Source organism: Caloenas nicobarica, chromosome 2 (assembly GCF_036013445.1).
Source record: "Caloenas nicobarica isolate bCalNic1 chromosome 2, bCalNic1.hap1, whole genome shotgun sequence".
Classification (NCBI taxonomy): Eukaryota; Metazoa; Chordata; class Aves; order Columbiformes; family Columbidae; genus Caloenas; species Caloenas nicobarica.
Window position 1 is genome coordinate 17,634,136 of NC_088246.1, and position 18,580 is coordinate 17,652,715.

Consider the following 18,580-nt stretch of genomic DNA (forward strand, 5'->3'; position numbering starts at 1 on the left):
CAGGTGACTCAAATGTGTTGTTTGTCAATAATCTCTATTTAGAGAGTAGAACAAAGAAATCAGAAGAGAGGAAGCTGAACAACTGTTTTTGAGGTGGAAAAGAGGAGAGGAAGAGAGGACAGAAAGACTAAGCTGATGTAATGATATAGCAGGGATAGGAACGGAGAAGATTGTGAAAACTGAAAGACGAAAGTCTTAATATTCTGTTTACATCTCAGAATTATTTCTCATAAGTAGGCTTCTGTCTCTGTTTTGGAGTTTGCATTGATGGGAAACTTTTTTTAAAGCAGGTACAGGGAACTTTACTTTCAATTCACTGACGCTTTCAGTATCTCCTTTAAAAATAGACTCTTCCTGTGCATGAAGCTGTAGGTACATCAAGCGGTTAAAGAGTATTATTTCTTCAAGTTCAGAAAAAGGAGGTAACATATCTGACATATTGCTTTTCTTGGGTGGCATTATGTTATGAGGAAAGTAGTCCATTGTGGAGCTCTGTTTTAAATTTTCCAGAAACTTTGTAGATGGCGAACTTTCTGAGAGATTGCTGATAAATCTTGGACTGTAATACCAATACAAGCTGAAGCCAGGTATGTAGTTCGTAGGTGTGTAGTATTGTTCTGTAGAGGCTTTCAGAAAAGTCCTGCACACATAACTGTACCAGAGCCCATGAAATACTAATAAAATTATTCTTGCGTTAAGGGAATTCCTTCACAGAAGGAGCTGGGGTATTTGGAAACCGATATTACTCCGTATACACACTTACCCTCTCCCCTGTTGTTTTCAGCCATATAATATTGGAACTGTACTTGAAAATTAAGAAATCTGAAAGGAGAAATTAAGCTTATTTTGTAGAATTCTTTGCTTAAGATTTTTGTTCTGTGTGGGTTTTGGAATAGTCTGGGCTGGGGACACTGCAGAAAACATATTTCTGCTATACTTTATAGAAAGCTTAATTCAATCTCTCTGGGAAATTCCAGAAACAATTTCCCTTGCTTACCAATGTGCCAAAAATTGTATGAATTTGCAAATGATTATTTTTCCCTCTTGGGGCATATCTTCACAGTAGATTGTTAGTTTTCACAGAACCTCATAAGTCTTCCCAAAGTACCCTACAGTGAAAAGAATAGGTAGTCATAAAAAAAAATAATCAAAAACCAAATCCCAAGCAACTTAGTCATCTGTTCAGCAGAACAGCTTTATATGCTTTATTTACAATACATAACTCTTGCTTTAACAGACTTGGTCTCATCTGTGAAGAGATTTTCGGGGTTCGAGCTTTACACTTAAATGGCAGAAGAACTTAAAACAGATGTACCATATTTTCTATTTTTTAAGCATGATACAGTCGTATCTTCTCCATACGTTCCACACATTTCTACTAGAGAGAAAGCAATAGTATTAAGGTTACTGGACATCAGTATAGCCATGGAATACAAGGTAAATTTGCCTTTTGTATTAGATAAAATGCTCTAGAATGAAGCTCAAACAAATGGTTGCAAATATGAAATGTTTTAACTTGAATAGGTAAATGTTCTCTTTTCTACCATTTTGGATCCACTTTCATACTTACCTCAAAGTGTTTCAGGATGGTTTTAATTTCTGTTACAGTTTAATTTCATTTTTGGCAATGGGTGACCTGGTCCCCAGTGACTGGGGAAGGGCAAGTGTTGTACCTGTCTTCAAAAAAAAGCCAAAAATACACTGTGGGGGACTAGAGGCCAGTCAGCCTTATTGTGATCCGTGGGGAAAATTACAGACCAAAACATCCTGGAATACATTTTAGACACACGGAGAGAAGAAGTTGACTGAAAATGCATTTTTGCCTTACTGAAATTTTTGCTTTGTCAGTTGAATTGCACCAAATCTCCTGTCTTACTGCATTCAGGAAGCTGTTTTATATAAGCGCTGCATACATCAAGGATACATTAGTTTTCCAGAAGTTAGAGGTAGGTGGTAATGTAGGAGAGCAGGAGGAAGGAGCATTTTTATGATGCATATGATAATTTTATACTGATATGAAGGGTAATCCTTGTGTGTTGCGTCGATTGCAGCTTTGTGCATGGACCAGTGCTTTTTAAAATTTTCTTAGGTAAATCCTGTAAATTGCAAAGAGATGGAAGCTATATATTGTCATATAAAGATCTGATTAAAAAGATGCAGCTAACAAACAAGGCAAAATACTAACTATTAAATAAAATCAGATATTTTTTGAAAAAAACACCATCATTGCATTTCGAATGGAAGTATGCTGAGGCTGCAGTGTCTGTTACCATAGAACATGTAATGTTTATCCTGAGAGTCGATCATCATGTCAGTACAGTGAATTAATAGAACTTCAACATGATGTAGCAAAAGGTGATATCTACAGCTGTCTAGTAATAGTTAAATTTTCCTGCTTACTTGATTAGCTTCTGTTGTTTCCGCCAGATTTGGTTAGGCAGTTACTCTCTACAGCTCCTCCATAATAAAATAAAATCTTAATAATTTTCCTTAAATGCTCAACTGGATTCCAGTGTCCACTGTTAGGAAGAGAAAAATTTGTTTTCAACCATTTGCTGCTTATAGGCAGAGCCAATAGCTTGTTAAAATTACACAATACTTGGTCTTAAAACCATATTTGTTGCATGAATTTACAGTTTTATATTTTTTTTTTTAAGATGAGTTATGCAAGTTTTTTAATTTAACCAGTAAAGAAACCTGCAGATTTCCCAGGATAAAACCAGCTTCATCAGCAGAGGCACTTCTGTTTTCTTTGAGAGGCATAAGGTAGCACAGGCAAGTGCTTTTAGCCTCAGTTGACGGAAGCTCAGCCTGGATAAAATCAAGATGTTGGCCGAAGCAATCAAAAAAATGATGGATTTGAGACTTTTTGATTTATTATGCCTTTTAGTTATTCAAGTTCGCAGTCTAAGTAAATCACAAATTTCTGCTAAACTCAGGGAGCTGCAGCTCCTTGTATTGTTTAGTTTCTGTGCTTTGTGAGCTAGAAATATGAAATTGTCCAGTCACTTATACTTTTTGTGACATCCAACATGGATTAGTCTTACTTTGCTGAGTAAACAGTGTCTACATAAGCTATGTAAAATTCAGACTCGTGTTCTGGAGCTAATAGTGCTTAGCATTTAGTTTCCAGATGAGGTACAAATACTTGCTGTACAGAACAAATAGTTTTACAGCTTAGCAACTGAGCAACTGTGGTGTCTTCATGCTTCGCCTTGATGTTTCAGAACTTTGTTATCCTTTAACCAATGAAGTACAGAAATAAACTTATTAAGATTACAGAAATGGTGAAGGAATCGACCAAGACTTGGATCTTTCTCTGGCACGTTGCATTAGCAGAGTATCGTCTGGCCGTCACTTCAAGGAAACTTCCGTCTAAATGAATAAAAACATGTGGACTCAGAAAGGGTTACGAAGCACAGCAGAAGACAGGAAAAATGGCAAGCGCAAGTGTCCTAGACATGGCATTGTCTTGTGGTGGGTGTAGTTGTGCGGAGTTCAGTTTAAATTCAGAAGAAAGGTCTGGGGGAGGGCGGGGGGAGTCCTGGGCAGGGGGTGCTGCCGGGGGGGCAGGTAGAGAAAAGCAGACGTGGCAGAGGGGCAAAGGCTGGAGGGAAAATCAGAGACAATCCAGTCAGCTCCAAACGCTGTCTGTGTGCAAAGACCACTGCCTTGGTTGCTCTTTAAAGCTGTCCTGCTGCCCCCCCAGCAGCACGCCGGGGAGGGGCAGGGTATCACTGGGGATCCCCAAAGATGCGAGGGGCTCCCAGCCGAGTTCTGCGCCTCATGGCCTGTGCCAGACCTCGTCTTCCCCTCCTTGCCAAGCACACAAGTCCGGATTTAGCTCCTTTTGCAACTCCTCCAACCATCTGGAGCCCATGCCTCCTTGGGAGCAGCTCAGCTAAAGTAGAAATCTAAGAATGGGGTGTGTTTGCATCAGTTCAGACTATTGTCTTCTTTTTAAAAATTTTAATTAATATTTGTACATCTGTGTATCTTCAGGAAAGAAATGTAAATAAAATTGAATATTTAATACAGTACTTTATGTCATTCTGAAATAACTTCTAAGAAACTTGTTAGAAGCTTTAAAATATTTTGACTCTTTAAAGCTTTCACACTGGAAAAAATCTAAATTTTGAAATGCATGACTTGCGGAGGAGGGAAGAGGCTGGATATTTAAATGATGGTGTATCCTTTCCCCTTTTGAAACGACCAAAGCACACTGCATTTTTAATGTTTATAACTCCCCATTAAAAACTTTAAATGCTCCTAAATGACTTTAACTTGCTGAAGGACTGCCTTTTTCTTTCAGATGTGTTAGAATTCATATTAGCACTATTTTGCCCTTGTTTCTGAATTATTTTAATGACGGCAGCCGCTCCACCAAGCTGTCTGTCAAGACGTGGGTGGCAGGCTATTATTTCACTTCATAAATCATAATTTACAGGGTTTTTTATATCCATCTTGGGGATAAACACTTTATGCTTTGTGTTTTCAGCAGCAATATAAAATGTAATTGATACTTAAAGCAATACGTTAAAATATGGATGGAGAAAGCCAGGAGAGAAAAATCACAAATGTTTAGTTTTCCTGTGGGTTGGTCTACATACTGAGCATTTTTTCCATCTGATTTCATATTCTTAGCACTTCAACAGAGGATGATGATGAATTACATTAATGTGATTGCTGCCTGTAGGTTGCTATAAGGATGTTTCTTTAGTTACAGACACTCAACAGATCAGTTAGTTAAACAAGGTCATTTTGTACAGTGTCTCATGCTGCTAAAGAAACTTATCATTTTGTGCCATTGTCTTCCAGATTCATGAAAAACTGCATTATTATGAAAAACAGAACCCCGTGCCCATACTCCACGGCGCAGCAGCCTTGGCAGATGATGTAAGTGTCCCCTGCTGAGATCACTGGTACCAAGTTTCCCAAAAAACTGTCTGCAAGCAGAACTCCTCTTAGTGCAAACATATGAATGTAATCCTCTGAGCTGAAATCATAAGAAGCTGCAAATGTTTCCAAAGGTGCTGTCATCACGGGGCTTGTTGCTGATATTACTTTGATTTTTATTCACTTGCCTGTTATAAAAACATTGCATCTAGATAGCCTCTTGTTCTGCTTCAGTAACTACGTAATAGAAATTACAGGTTGGAACTCTACTGGGAGGGGAAAAGCTGTCAACTATTAGTGTTTTGAGAAAGTCACAGACAAGAGGAATGCTTTGGAAGAATAAAGACAAATGAGATAGCAGCACTGCTGACAGAACATGAAAAATGACAGATAGTATTACAGAAATGAAGCATATGAAATGCCCAGGAAGGAGGCTTGTTTAAAAAAAACAAAACAAACCTATTTAAGAAAAAGTACAGTAGTGATTTATTGATATTGGAGCTTTCCAAATTACCTTCATAACCAAAAAATAAATTGTAAAAGTGGTCGGCATTGATGGAGTAGTTAATTTCCTGTTACTATAACTTTTATTTTAAAGAAAAAAAATCCAACCTGCCATTTCTTGCTATTTGGTTAATTCTAGGATTCAGATGAATTGTGCACACACCTGTATAAACTGTGACTGAACCTGAGGTAGGCCAGGATAGAGAAATGGTTAATAAACTGTGGTTTAGGTGAAATCTTTGTTACAGTTGATGATCTCAGGTTGTTTTTTGCAAAAGGCAATATGTATTGGAATCTGTTTCAAATACAGCATGTTTGAAACTTCATATACTTTATAGATGTTTTAAAATCGTAACTATCTTTTAATATAATTAATAGCTTTTGATTTTTAAATTTTACAAATGGTTATATGTTGTGAATCGAGAATGGTAGCATTTTAACGAAAAACTAAATTAAACGTATTTGAAGTCTATTGAAAACAGGATATAATGTAATTTAATCATGTTTCAGTATGAGGAGAGCTATATCCTGTAACATACCAAATATAATAATACATTAGCTTTGACATCAGGCATATATTAGTAATATTTTTTTAACCTTCAAGTAGCTTTGAATAATGTTGATAGTAATTTTGAAAATTAGAAAGCTGGTTGAAACTCTCTTCATTAAGTTCTTGGTGACATATTAATAGTCCCTGTTAACATTTGTGTTATGGAGCTCTGGGCTAAAATTCTTAATAAGAATAATTTCTTATTTTTGGATGCAAAACTTAGTTCTTGATATTTTCAGAAATGCTGAGCAATCTCATTCTTTGTTCAGCCCCATTTAAAATGTATGCTTTTGCAAATCCCCAAATTAAAGTACTCTGTCACTTCTCGGTTGACAGACACCAGGGGTTTTAACCCTATGAATGTATTACTATGTATATATGGCAGTATTTTTAAAATGCACGTATGTTTGGACATGACTGTCTCTAGACATCTGCCTACTTTTTAAGCACAGCTTCTTTTTAAAGATCCTCTTCTTGGTTTTGCATTTTTGCTTATGTGTAGCTGAACAGCTGGTTTTATGGGCAGCGTCCCATAGAATAAGGATGTCCTTTGGCAGCTGATGTCAGGCTGGCACGCTGCAGAGTTTTCTGTCTTTCAATAGTTATCACCAAACTTTAATTTACATGCAGTGGGGTTTGTAACTCCAAAACCCATGAAGTTGCAGGATTCAAGTGCTACTCAATTTTTGGCACAATTGTCTGAGTAGTTGTCAGCTTCGGGGATTTAAGAGCATGTTGGTGATATAAAACACAGTTTTATTTCAATAGGCTTTAAATTAATGTTTTGTCTTCCTAATGACAGTAACTGTTCTATAGTTAAACAAAGAAGTATATATCAGCAAGTGAATATTTCCTGTTTGATTTATTAATAAAACTCAAATTTGAGGTGCTGCTAATGAAACCGTTTAATGAGTGGGTTTTTATTTTTGTATTATTTTTTAGAGCAGTTTTAGGGGTAACAAATGTCATGAGGCTTCTTTCTAAGCATGTTCCTATTCCTAGCTGCCACACCTTCTCTCCCCTCACTCCCAGTGATTTATAGGCTGAATTTCCCAGCAGCAGCTTGTACTGCTGCTGCTCGCTGTCACAAGTCTTGGGGCTTCAACAACAACCAACAAAATTCCAGTCCAAACCTGCTAGAAACACAACGAGCAGCTCTGGTGATATCTGTTGGTTAATCTGGAAACATGGCTTTGTCTTCCTTCTTCTCTATCTATCTTTATCTTCCTCCTTGTCTTCTGTCATGGGGTGTTACATGTGCCTTTAAGGCTTCTGTGGAAATATTTTTTTAAAAGCTTGTAAATTATATGAGTGAAAACAAATTTTTAATTCTCTCATCTGGACAAATATTTTATAAATTATGAGATTAAAAAGTCCGTTAAAGCAGTAACAAAATACTCTGTTTCTCATTGTTCTAGACCTTATGTACCTGCATTTATATTTGCACTACCAAAGCAAACACCAGCTCTGCTGTAGTTAATAGATGCTTGTGCACAATTTGTTTGAGAGAAATGCTGAAGCAATCATCCTTACTGAGCAATTACTAGTCTTCATCAATGAAACACAAATGCATAGGTTTTATTCTGTAGTGATGAGGAATGCAAACTAAAGGATGAAAAGAGAACTGAGGGGAACCCGTGTCATGTACCTGCTGCCATTCCTGTCACAGGTTATTTTCAGCTTTGCAGAGCTTTTCCATAGCACATGCAGACTAGGCTGCAGTCAGATTACCTCAATACTTGGCTTTATGTGCCTAAAATATTTCATTCTGACCTTTCCTCAGAGATAGTTTTCTAATCTTTTGGTATTAAAACACAAATATTGCTAAGATTAGCATTGATGTATTTGATGGCCTTTTTTCTATGAATTATAGTTAAAAGGCTGTGGGACTGTAGGTGGTGAATTTTTGTTTCAGTCCTGTTGACCCTGTATTAATTTGAAGGTTAAAAACCAAAAAGAGTATTCAAACTGTGTCTGATGTCTATAATTGCCTCTAGAATTGTCTATTATATATAATTATGCAAAATATACTTCGTTTATCTTGAAAATTTATACAAAATGAAAGTACAAATTTAAAATTAGGCTAGACAAGTAAAATTACTTGCTGCAAATAACCAATCTTTCTTTGAGACATTTTTATGATACTGATTTAATGCAAAGAAAATAAGTGATTATCTGAAATCACGTTTTGGATTATGAGCCATGTAGCTCCAGAATTTTAAATTAAAGTTCAGTGTTGTGAAATATGTTTTAGCTTCTCCTTCTTCTGGAAAAATATTTCGAGTCTGAAATCCTGCAGTAAAATATGCCTCTTGAGTCCAAATTAGTTGAGAATGTCGTGATAAAAAAACCCAAGACATGAGCCAAATAGCCGTGGGATTAAACGATATACTGCTGCTCTATTGTTCACCAAACCACAATTTTGTAGTATAACCAAACATAAATTACTGATCTTGTTGGTGGGACGTAGTTTGTGCATTTTAGAGGCTTGAATTGCTGATGACCTGTTATAAGCTATATTATGATTAACCTGCTTCACATTTAACAAGCTCCTTCCAGTGTATGTGTAAACATAATAAAAGGTTCGGATTGCTTGTACTGTAGGGGCACTTTGCTTTCTTATCCCACTCCTAAACAGCACAGCTACTGTGGGTTTTTGGAAGCAGTGTGGATTTCACCACCTCATTCGAAACTGTTTTTTATAGACAGTGTCAAAGTTTGATCCAGTCATTTTTACAAGCAGTCCTTTGTCTGCACGCAAAGGACCATTCACTTAAATGAAGTGCTGGGATTTGCCCCCATTGCTATAAATCAGAATGTGATCTGGCTGCACTCTTGCCAGAAATGATTACTTGTGTTAAACTGAGCCAAAAGGCCTGGTTTAAATCTGGTCCACTGAGGGCCAGAAAAAGAAGCGCGGTGATTGATGGTGTTTTTCTTCATGCTGGCTTCTGTTTGAACACGCTGGAAAGCAATAACCTTGAACAAGATAGATTCAGGGTTGTCACTGATGCACTGGGTAAAACTCCGCTTTGCTAATGGTCTTTGTGTCGGTTCCATCTCCCACCCAGCTGGCGGAGGAGCTGCAGAGCAAACCGTTGAGCAGTGAGGTCAGAGAGCTGCTGAAACTCCTCTCCAAACCCAACCTCAAGGTGAGGACCTGTTGCACCTGCAAAGTGCTCTCTGTGCAGGTGTCTGCATCTGCTCCCTCGGGCTGCCTGGGGTTTCGGCTCCTCTAACGAATTTGCGTGCTTTTAAGAAGGGATGCAATGTTAATCAGAAATACCTGTTATGGAGAAACACATTTAATGTTGCCCATAAAGTAGATGCTTTAATTTTTTTGTGTGTTTTGCTAACTTCTATTTCATGCACTTCATAAATTTATTAAAAATTTGCTTTTGCTAGAAGGTTTTCTGTCATACCATCGATTCAATGACACTGCGCGTAAGTAACACAACCTGCTACTCCAAACAAAATTCCTGATGGATGTTATTGTTTAAAAAATCTAATTTTGAAAACTTCTGAGGTTCTCTGTGGTGCTTTCGTGGAACTTGGTATGTTTTATCTGACAGTAGACTATAGAACCATTGAATTGCTCAGGTTGGAAGGAGGCTGTCTAGTCCAATGTGCTGCTCAAAGCAGAGTCAACACTGAGTTCAGAGCAGCTGCTCTGGGCTTTCTCCCACCATGGCTTGAAGATGGCTGGGAGCAGACATCCCACAACCTCTCTGTGCAGCCTGCTCCAATTACTAATTATCCTCCTAGTAAAAACTGTTTCCTTATATCCAGTTAGAAGCCCCCCTGTGTATCATTGTTAATGCACACTATCACATTATTTTTCCACTCCAAAGAGAATGAAGAATTTAGTGCTGTAGTTGGATACTGCAATGCTAATTAAATGCGGCAGTTGATAAGTTTAGGGAAAAAACTGTGGAGTGGAAAGGAGCCTTTATTTAGACAGTTGTTTCTTTACAGTCCCTGTAAAACACTGATCTCAAAACCTGAGACGCTGTCATATCTTCAAAGTGCTACAGAATTTTAAAGAACAATTATGCCTCCTTTTTAAAGATTTTTGCACAGTTGGTTATTCCATAGTTTGCAAAGTGGTAAGCTGCTTTTCTCTGAAAGGGTAAGCAATGCCAATGGCGTATTACAAGAGGAAATGTTGGTGCATCAAATGGCAGAGATACTAATCTTCACTGAAGGTATTTCCTTAGTGACTGTCCACATGTGTTTCATACTTCTGAAGCTTTAGTGGATTGAGTCTGAAGACAGTTCCTTTGCCACAGCTGCATCTCTCCCTTTTTTCGCCTTCTCTTTCACCTCCCCTTGCTGTCTTGCTCCCCCTCTCTCTCACTTGGTCTCATTCACTTGCTCGCTTTCGCTGCCTGTTACTTGGAAATGATTAAATGCAATGTGATAATCTTAGTGGGATTTCAGGAAAAGAAGTGCTTTACCCTCAGCATGGTTAATGTGATTGAACAACTGCTGTAACTTAGCGAGTGTGTCTTGGCAGCAGGAGGAGGTTGCCAGCTGCAGGGTGCCCAGCCCTTTGCATGGCCAGACTGCCCGATCCCGCACCAGGCACACACTTGCAGGTGTTCCTGTGAGTTGGGGGAAAGAACTGACAGTACTCATGATATTTTTGCCTATCTGTTATCTTCTTAATCCATCTTCTCACGGCAAACATGCCTGGGAGAGATGGTAAAAATCCCTGCTCCTTTCTCCGTCATGTTGACCAGACAACGCAGGACTCTGTAGAATCACAGAATGTCCTGAGTTGGAAGGGACCCACGAGGATCATCAAGTCCCACTCCTGTCCCCGCATGTGACAGCCCCACAGTTCACACCACGCGTCTTAGGGCGTTGCCCAGTCTCTTCTTGAACACTGTCAGGCTTGGGGCTGTGACAGTGTTTCCAATTCCTTCCCAGAGATGCCCTCCAGTCTGTTCAGCTGTATCAGAGCTTGTGCCATGCATTGTGTAAGGTTTTCTAGCCTTTTGCTATTAGGTTGATGACCGGAGAGGGTTTCTTTGTTTATTTTGTTCTAGAATCCTGGAGCAAAATGATGTCTAGAACAACTCTTTCCCACACATGTGGAATTACTTGGGATAATTGACACATCTTTTCCAATGATGTTGCATAGGCTTTATCTAAAAACTTGTATATGGCTTAATTTGGGATTAACTGAAACTGGCTCTGTGTTACTCTGCGGGGAAAACTTTCCTGACCTGGCTTATAACTGAAGCATTGGCTGGTGCCAGCAGGAGAGCTTCCCCTTCCCTGCTGCTGTGCTCCGATGTTCGTGGTACGGTGAAGGTTCGGATTAGCTTCCTGCACTGCATCATTGCTTCCACCAGTTTGGTGGTGTAAAGGGACAGGTGTAGGAAGATGATTATAACTTCACAGGTTTGCTTAACATGCTGCAGAAGGCTGGGAGATATTTCAGCAAATGTCTGATTAGATGAATACTTCTATATTTTAATTTCATTTTACAAAATTGTTTTGTTGAATGTATTTCTGAGTGTTTGCATCTGATGAGTAAAGCTTTGACAAGTTTATGGTATTCATGGTTTTCGTCCATAGAGAAGTGTTTTAAAGAAGAAAATAATTTCTCTGAGGCAGTTATATTTATCAGACCTGAGATTTTCAACATGTCCTAGAAGTCATTCTAAAGTTTTGTCAGGTGCATTTTCTTTCAGACAAAATAAATTGGGCATTTCTGGTCTTTTAAAAACTGGATACAATATCCAGTTATGCTGAGAGGGTTTTTTTCCCCTAATCTAAAATGTGGCATCCGTTACCATAACTAAATGAACTAACATTGGTTGTGGTTTATCTTGTCTGGTTAAAACAGATCTCTGGAAGTAGAACAGAGCATGTAGCTCTGGGAAATGGAGTGGATTTGTTTATCTGTGTGTGAGGTACTGGAGGCCTATAGTTAGTGGGGTTCCCCAGGGCTCAGTACTGGGTGCAGTCTTATTCAACCTGTTCGTCAATGACCTGGATGAAGAGATTGAGTGCGCCCTCAGCAAGTTTGCTGATGGTACCAAACTGGGAGGAGTGGCTGACACACCAGAAGGCTGTGCTGCCATTCAGCGAGACCTGGACAGGCCGGAGGACTGGGCAGAGAAGAACCTAATGAAGTTCAACAAGGGCAAGTGTAGGGTCCTGCACCTCGGGAGGAATAACCCCAGGCACCAGTACAGGTTGGGGGTTGACCTGCTGGAACGCAGCGCTGCAGAGAAGGACCCGGGAGTCCTGCCGGACAACAGGTTGACCATGAGCCAGCAATGCACATGTCACAATCAAGTTAGCGAATGGTCTTACCCATCAGTAGGGACGCAAACGGGAAGAAGGGAAGCACGCACTAGAGTTACTCTGTCAGTCACGGGGCAGAACCCCAGTGACAGACACTGTAAGAAAACACATGTAGTAAATATGACAGATGATCAAACTAAGAATGAAAGACTTTAAAACTTCCAAATTCTCTTGCACTTCTTTCTTGAATAGTAGCTCTTGGTTCTTTTTCTGACAAGCTGGAAAAAGTTGAGTTCTTTTTGGGACAGTGCCATAGCACAAGGGCATAATTGTTATTTATTTTTAAAATTATTTGAAATCTGAATAACTAAAACAACTATAGGAATTAACGTTTTAGGCATTTATTTTGTTGGTGTGGCTGTAAACAAAAAAGTCTGTCACAAGAGTGGACCATCTTTTAGTACATTGAACAACGTTATCCCAGTTACACTAACTTTGAGACAGGCTTGGATAAATTCTTCAGGTCTAACTAGCTTTTAACTTCGTGTTTATAACAGCAGTTACATTCCCGATCATTACATGTTAAAATGAGCAATTTACCATTTGAAGTTAATCCCTATTAGGGTAAATTTAGTGTGTTTTAAATTCATATAAAATATGTCCTTTGTGGTTGTCGGTGTAATGGGCAGAACAATAATTATTTTAAAAGCTTATGCCACTGTGCTGAAACTATTCCGAAGGATGTTTATACCTCTTATGACCCAGAGGAAATTAGACTTTTTTAACCTCCTAAGGATGGCAGTGGTGGAGTTGATCTCCTGTTTATGTGTGCTGAAAGGTTTGCCAGCTGCCAGTCTGAAACATAAACCAGATACCCAAACAGGGGCACAAGGCAGGACTGTGAATGGCTTCAGTGCATCGCGGTGCACAGGAATGTGAGGTATTTGGATCACTTTGGGTGCTGTACCTGTAGCCATAGAAGGAACGAGCGGTGGACATACCCGAAGTATTTTTCTTGGCTTCTCTTTCATTCCTGTAGAATGAATAGAATTTTGGAAGTAATTTTAAGATAACTTGCAGAGTGAAGGGAAAACTGCTCTTGTATGACTGGGAATGTTTTCAGATTAACTTATCCATGGACAACTTCAACGTGCTGCTCAGAGAAAATACAGTTGTTTTCAGGGGGTTTTTTCAGTTGCTTTCAAATAGCAAAGATGCATACACCAGAAAATTGTAAATAGGATTTATGCTTGCTGTTTTATTTGCAGTTCATTTGAGGTGTACATGACTTTCAGTTTCACAAAGCATAAACAATTTGCATTTGTAAACATTTTCATCTATTAAGTACCTCCTTGGCTTTCCTTCAGAATAGAACTATGAGTTAAACGAAAGTAAAACTGCAGATAATGAAGTCACGGCACTTTGTTCTTTGTAGAAATGGTTCCTATATTTGTTTCGTTTTCTTTAAGAAAAGAAAAAGTGCTTCTTTTAGCTTGAAGCGTACCTTTTCTGTTGTCCTGTCCTGTTCTGGTTTTCTTGTATTTACTAGGAAGTTTGTAAATTCTCTCCTTTATTTGATAAACAACTGCTGATGCCATCATTCTTGGCATCTGAGGCTTACTGGATTTGCACAGTGGCCTAATAGACTGTTTTGATCAAAGTGCTACTTGTTCTGTTAAAAAAACAAACGTTGTAAGCCTTTATCAGCAGAGCCTTGTAAAGCTGCCTTACAGTCACTGGCAAAAATTGACAATATGATTTACTATGCAGGAAACAGCAGGCATTTTTCTACAAGAACTTTAACATACAAAGCACTCAAAGAAAATATCGGGCTATAAGAATATAAAACAAAATCTGGTTTTGCTTTGAAAATTCATGAAGCATTTCTTGTAACATGTAATTAAAAAAATCTCAATCTAAACTTTGTCTTCTTTCCAGCATTTCTTTTCTTATTGGACTTGCTGAGGGTTTTCCATCAGGGCTTTTTCACTGCAATATGCAGTTTCTGCAGAGTCAACATTTTCCATTGGAAATTGTTGGGATTTGCGTACAACTGTTCAGGGTTTGCATCTAGAGAACCCAAATACAAATTTCAGGTCAGTTAACATCTGAGCTGCATTTGGGCTGTTACTGTGTCCCAGGCACTTGGAGGACATTTTGGCCCTGTCCCTTTAGAGACCCGTCTTACCGAATGTACCAATGTTTTCTATTTTAACTCATGTCATGGGAGACTGTTCTTTTTATGAAATATTCGTGCTCACACATGATAACACAAACTATAATATCTGTTCCGGAAGCGTAGTTTCCCATGATTTATAACTATTTAATCACCAGTGGTCTTTGAGGTTTGCTGATAGGACTGGTTACAAGAGTTGTGCTCTTCTAATATATTGATAGATTTTACTATACAAACCAGTTTATTATAATGGCAAGCTGGAATGCAGTGTACTTCATATGTCAACTGAAAAGTTACCTACATAACCCTCATTTGTGAGATCAGGTGCCATTAATTTGTAAATCTGCAACAGCCTGCTTGATTTTGGATGGTATGCTGTGAAATATCAGGAGTGAGAGAGAAATATTTATTTTCCCCCTAAGCACTGTGTGCAGATTACTGCAACAATAAGCAAGGACCACAGCACCGATGGTTTGATAACGTTGGTTGATGGATAAGCTGGGGAGAGGAGACCATGCTGGGGAGACTTTTGTTGGCCAGCGAGTGAGGTCCTTCTGCCCAGCGTTTCCTGCCTTTAAACTGTTTGCTACTTTGGGAAGCCCTCCATCACACATTTTGGCAACCTTGTTAGAGGAAAAATAGATTTTATTCTTAACTCTTTTCAGCTTTAGACCTTGACTTCTTATTTCCATTTCTGCTTGCGCTCATAATTCAAAGGAGGTTTTTATAGAAAACTTTTTTGGGTGGGGAGTGCCAGGAGAGTATGTTGCCATCTTTATTTTTGAATGTTCATGTTACTGGAATGAAGTAAAACAAAAATGTAATAGCAAAATAGTCCTTTAAAAAACAGCAAGAAAAGCCTTGATTTTTTTCACATCTGACAGAGAAAATCAGAAAGCAGTTGTGACAGAAAGCAGTTAATGTGGTAGGAGGGGACAGGGCATACATATAACAATACACAATGTATCATAAGCATAAGATGATATAAAGGAAATGAAGGAATACCGCATTAATATATCGCGTTACCCTGAAAATGCTCTCAGGTCCGTCTCATGTGATAACTTGGCTGATGTCCAACAGGCAGCTTGTCTGTCAATCTTCTTAGACATATGGACATGAGAATGCTCGCTAGCAGCCAACATATAATAAACAAAGTGATAGGTATAATGAACAAAGGTGAAGCCAGGCAGCTTGGCAGCAGAATATAGAAGATTTGAAAAGTAAATAAAAAAAATTCTTTGGTTATATATAAAGACTTCCCCACATGAAGGAACCAACTTTAACCCATGTGAGAATGTTGGATTGCACACGTGTAACTAAAGCATTCACAATGCAACATGTGAAAGTTGGCAACATTATTGATGCTGGCAAATTAGTAAGAGGAAGAAATCACTGTGGATAAAATCACATCCCATTCAAGTAGCAATTCTGTTCAGCTAGTGAAAATGGAGAAACTGCACAATACGATGCAAACAGTCCCTTTTTTAGTTGTCATCTTTTTTTTTAATGCTGATTTCAGTGGTGTTTTTCCCATGCATTTGCCAGACTGTTCTATTTGAACTCTCCATTAACTTATTTAACAGTCTCCTCTTTTCTAGTTAATCGATCAGTCTTTGGTAGTGGTCCAGTATGGTCTTGTAATAATTTTTTTCCCCTTTCTGCTTATTCCTGGGTTTCTAGTCAGTGGCAAGACTCTGTTCCTATGATTAACCTGTAAATCTGTAACCTGTAAATTTATAAATCTATAAGTATCCTTATCAAAGATATTTTAGAAAGTTGCAAGTCTTTTTCTTATACCTACTATTTTCCTGGCCTTTTAAAAGAATGTTTCTATTTAAGAGGCAGGATTTATCTTATTGTACCACATGTATTTTAACATTTTATAATTCTTCAGTTACAACTTTATTAAGTACTTGTAAAAGATTTGCTTATATATAATGATGAAGATAATAATCACTGCAGCTTTTCAGTTCTCCAGAATGATACCTGAATTTAGTGCAATTCATATATAGAAATACTACTTCTAGTGTTCGGTACAGAAAAAATCCGGAGTAGGCAAGAGTAATTACCTAAAAAACTAAACTGGTTGATTATTTTTAGTTAGGTGTCCATACAGTATGAGTACTCTGTAGATTAATTTAAAGCCTCCTTATCATAAATGAATATATGTTATTATTTTCTGGAGGAATCAAGTATATCCAGATTCTTTTAACCTCACAGATCAGTAGATGTTTTATTTTTAAGACTTTATATATTATGCTGCTGTCAAATAAAGACTGAGTCATTTCTAAAAGACACTTTTTCAGAAAGGGAAACTGCAACCTCAGCTTTTACTTTTGTTTAGTTTATATTTTCACTTGATTTTTTGGGGAGGGGTGTCTTCAGGTGGTTTTCCACCAAGAAAAAAATGCATGCTACCGCTGTAGACAGTTGATATTGCAGGATGCTGCCACTTTTTCAAAAAATTAATTGATCAAGGATTGCCAAGATATTGGAAGAGTGCTCCTGTCTTGGCATTTTCCACTCTGCAAACCATCTATTTGTGCTCTTGGAAGTTACTTCAACAGGGCTTAAAGCTTCAAGAATGCTTTAGCTGCATGAATCACGTTACAAATGTAAAAGAGACTTTGTTCAGATTCTTCACTGTTGATTTAAAATCGGAGCTTATTCTGCCGTTGTCCACAACTGAGGAAAAACAAAGGGCTGTCATCTGGAGGAACAGTAACACCTTTACCAGGTGACAGGGACAGGCTGTGTTTCTGTGAACACTGAGAACAGTTCGACTTCGGGAGAGTCTCCGGGGGCTGTGAACAATGAGCCAGAGGAAGCAGAGTCTGAAGATGCAGAAAGTTCGTTCACTTTTCTGTTGGCTATTGCTGTCTGGCCACCAGCTGCAGGTAAACCCATCAGTTCAGGTTGGTGAATCTGAAATCAAGGAACTGCATTTTCAGGGAAGGAAATTACCCTTTTGTGAAAGGAAGTTCATATAGTCACGAATAAAGTTCACCACAGTACAGGAAAAAGTAATATATACTGAATATTGAGCCAACTGAGATGTTGCTGTGCTAAAAACATTAATATATGGTAGATATTAAGAACACAAACCCACACATGTACAGTATGTGTTTTAAACATTTTTAATCACTACTGTGACCCAACTGCGTCAAAGTCAAATTAGAAAAAAAGGAATTTAATTGCCAGCTGTACAAGCTTGAACTAGAGGGCAACTCTGGTTTAAGTACAGATGGGACAGTTGCAAGCACAGAATGTTTTTTCTCCTTTGTACATACCTAACTGTTGCCTTCTCACACAATGTTTCATTTCTAGGGAGTTTATAGAAAATACATAGGAAAACTAAAATATTTGAAGGATGGAAAGAAGTAAATTAACTCTGATCTTCTTTTTTCTTATGAATTAGCGCACCCATTGGTGTCCTGATTACAAACTGAAAGTCATGTTTACTTTATGGGACTTATTTCATTTTCCTTATCATCAATGTCAACAGTTTTTTGCTTGTGTCAAATGAATACTGTATATGATTTTCAGTAGCATAAGTAAAACATGTTTCTTTGGAAGTTCACCGATTTCTGTAACATTATGTACAATACATATTTAACTTGGGAATTTTATTCAGAAGAGAAAATCTCAGATTTCTGTAAGAAAGTGATTAGACTATTGCACCTTCAGAAGGAATATTATTACTTTTTTGCCTGATAAGTGCTTACTGTACTTGTTGGCTCACCCATTGGTTCTACTGCCAAAACCAAAAAATTCAGTTCACCGTTATCCCAGCCATCCTCTGGTTGCTTCAGCAGCACAACCGAGTTTCTCCTGCCTGTGGTTTTTATTGCTTGCTTCTGCTTCTAGATTATGCTTCAAGCTTTAGCTGAGCTGGAGAATTCAGCTAACGTAGTTGTTCTACCTGTTGGTCGAGATGCCTGTTCTCACCTGCCCTCTTGTTCTCTCGTCCACCCTTCTCCTGCAGCAGGACGGGGGCCGCGGGTGCTGGCGCAGCGGGCACTGTTGGTGGGGCAGAGTCTGCCATGGCCAGCCCTGTTTGGATGGCTGTTTCACCACCCATTTCCTGGAGAATGGTATTGGGGATGTGGAAGCCACCCATACATCAATGTAAAGTCTAGCTTATGTACTCAACATGGTAGATTTAAAGACTAATTCTCCTGTAGAAGAAGAAA

General features: G+C 38.4%; 1 protein-coding gene across 6 annotated transcripts in view; it reads left to right on the forward strand.

Annotated features, from left to right (window-relative positions):
- MPP7 (MAGUK p55 scaffold protein 7) overlaps positions 1–18,580 on the forward strand; it is a 152,922-nt gene that overhangs the window by 80,709 nt on the left and 53,633 nt on the right. For 5 of the 6 annotated variants that reach the window (XM_065627580.1, XM_065627579.1, XM_065627578.1 and 2 more), the window contains 2 exons: positions 4,819–4,896; positions 9,022–9,102. In XM_065627580.1, the coding sequence (XP_065483652.1) occupies positions 4,819–4,896; positions 9,022–9,102 (159 nt within the window). The remainder of the gene's footprint in view (positions 1–4,818; positions 4,897–9,021; positions 9,103–18,580) is intronic. The other variant, XM_065627583.1, reaches the window with a different exon arrangement.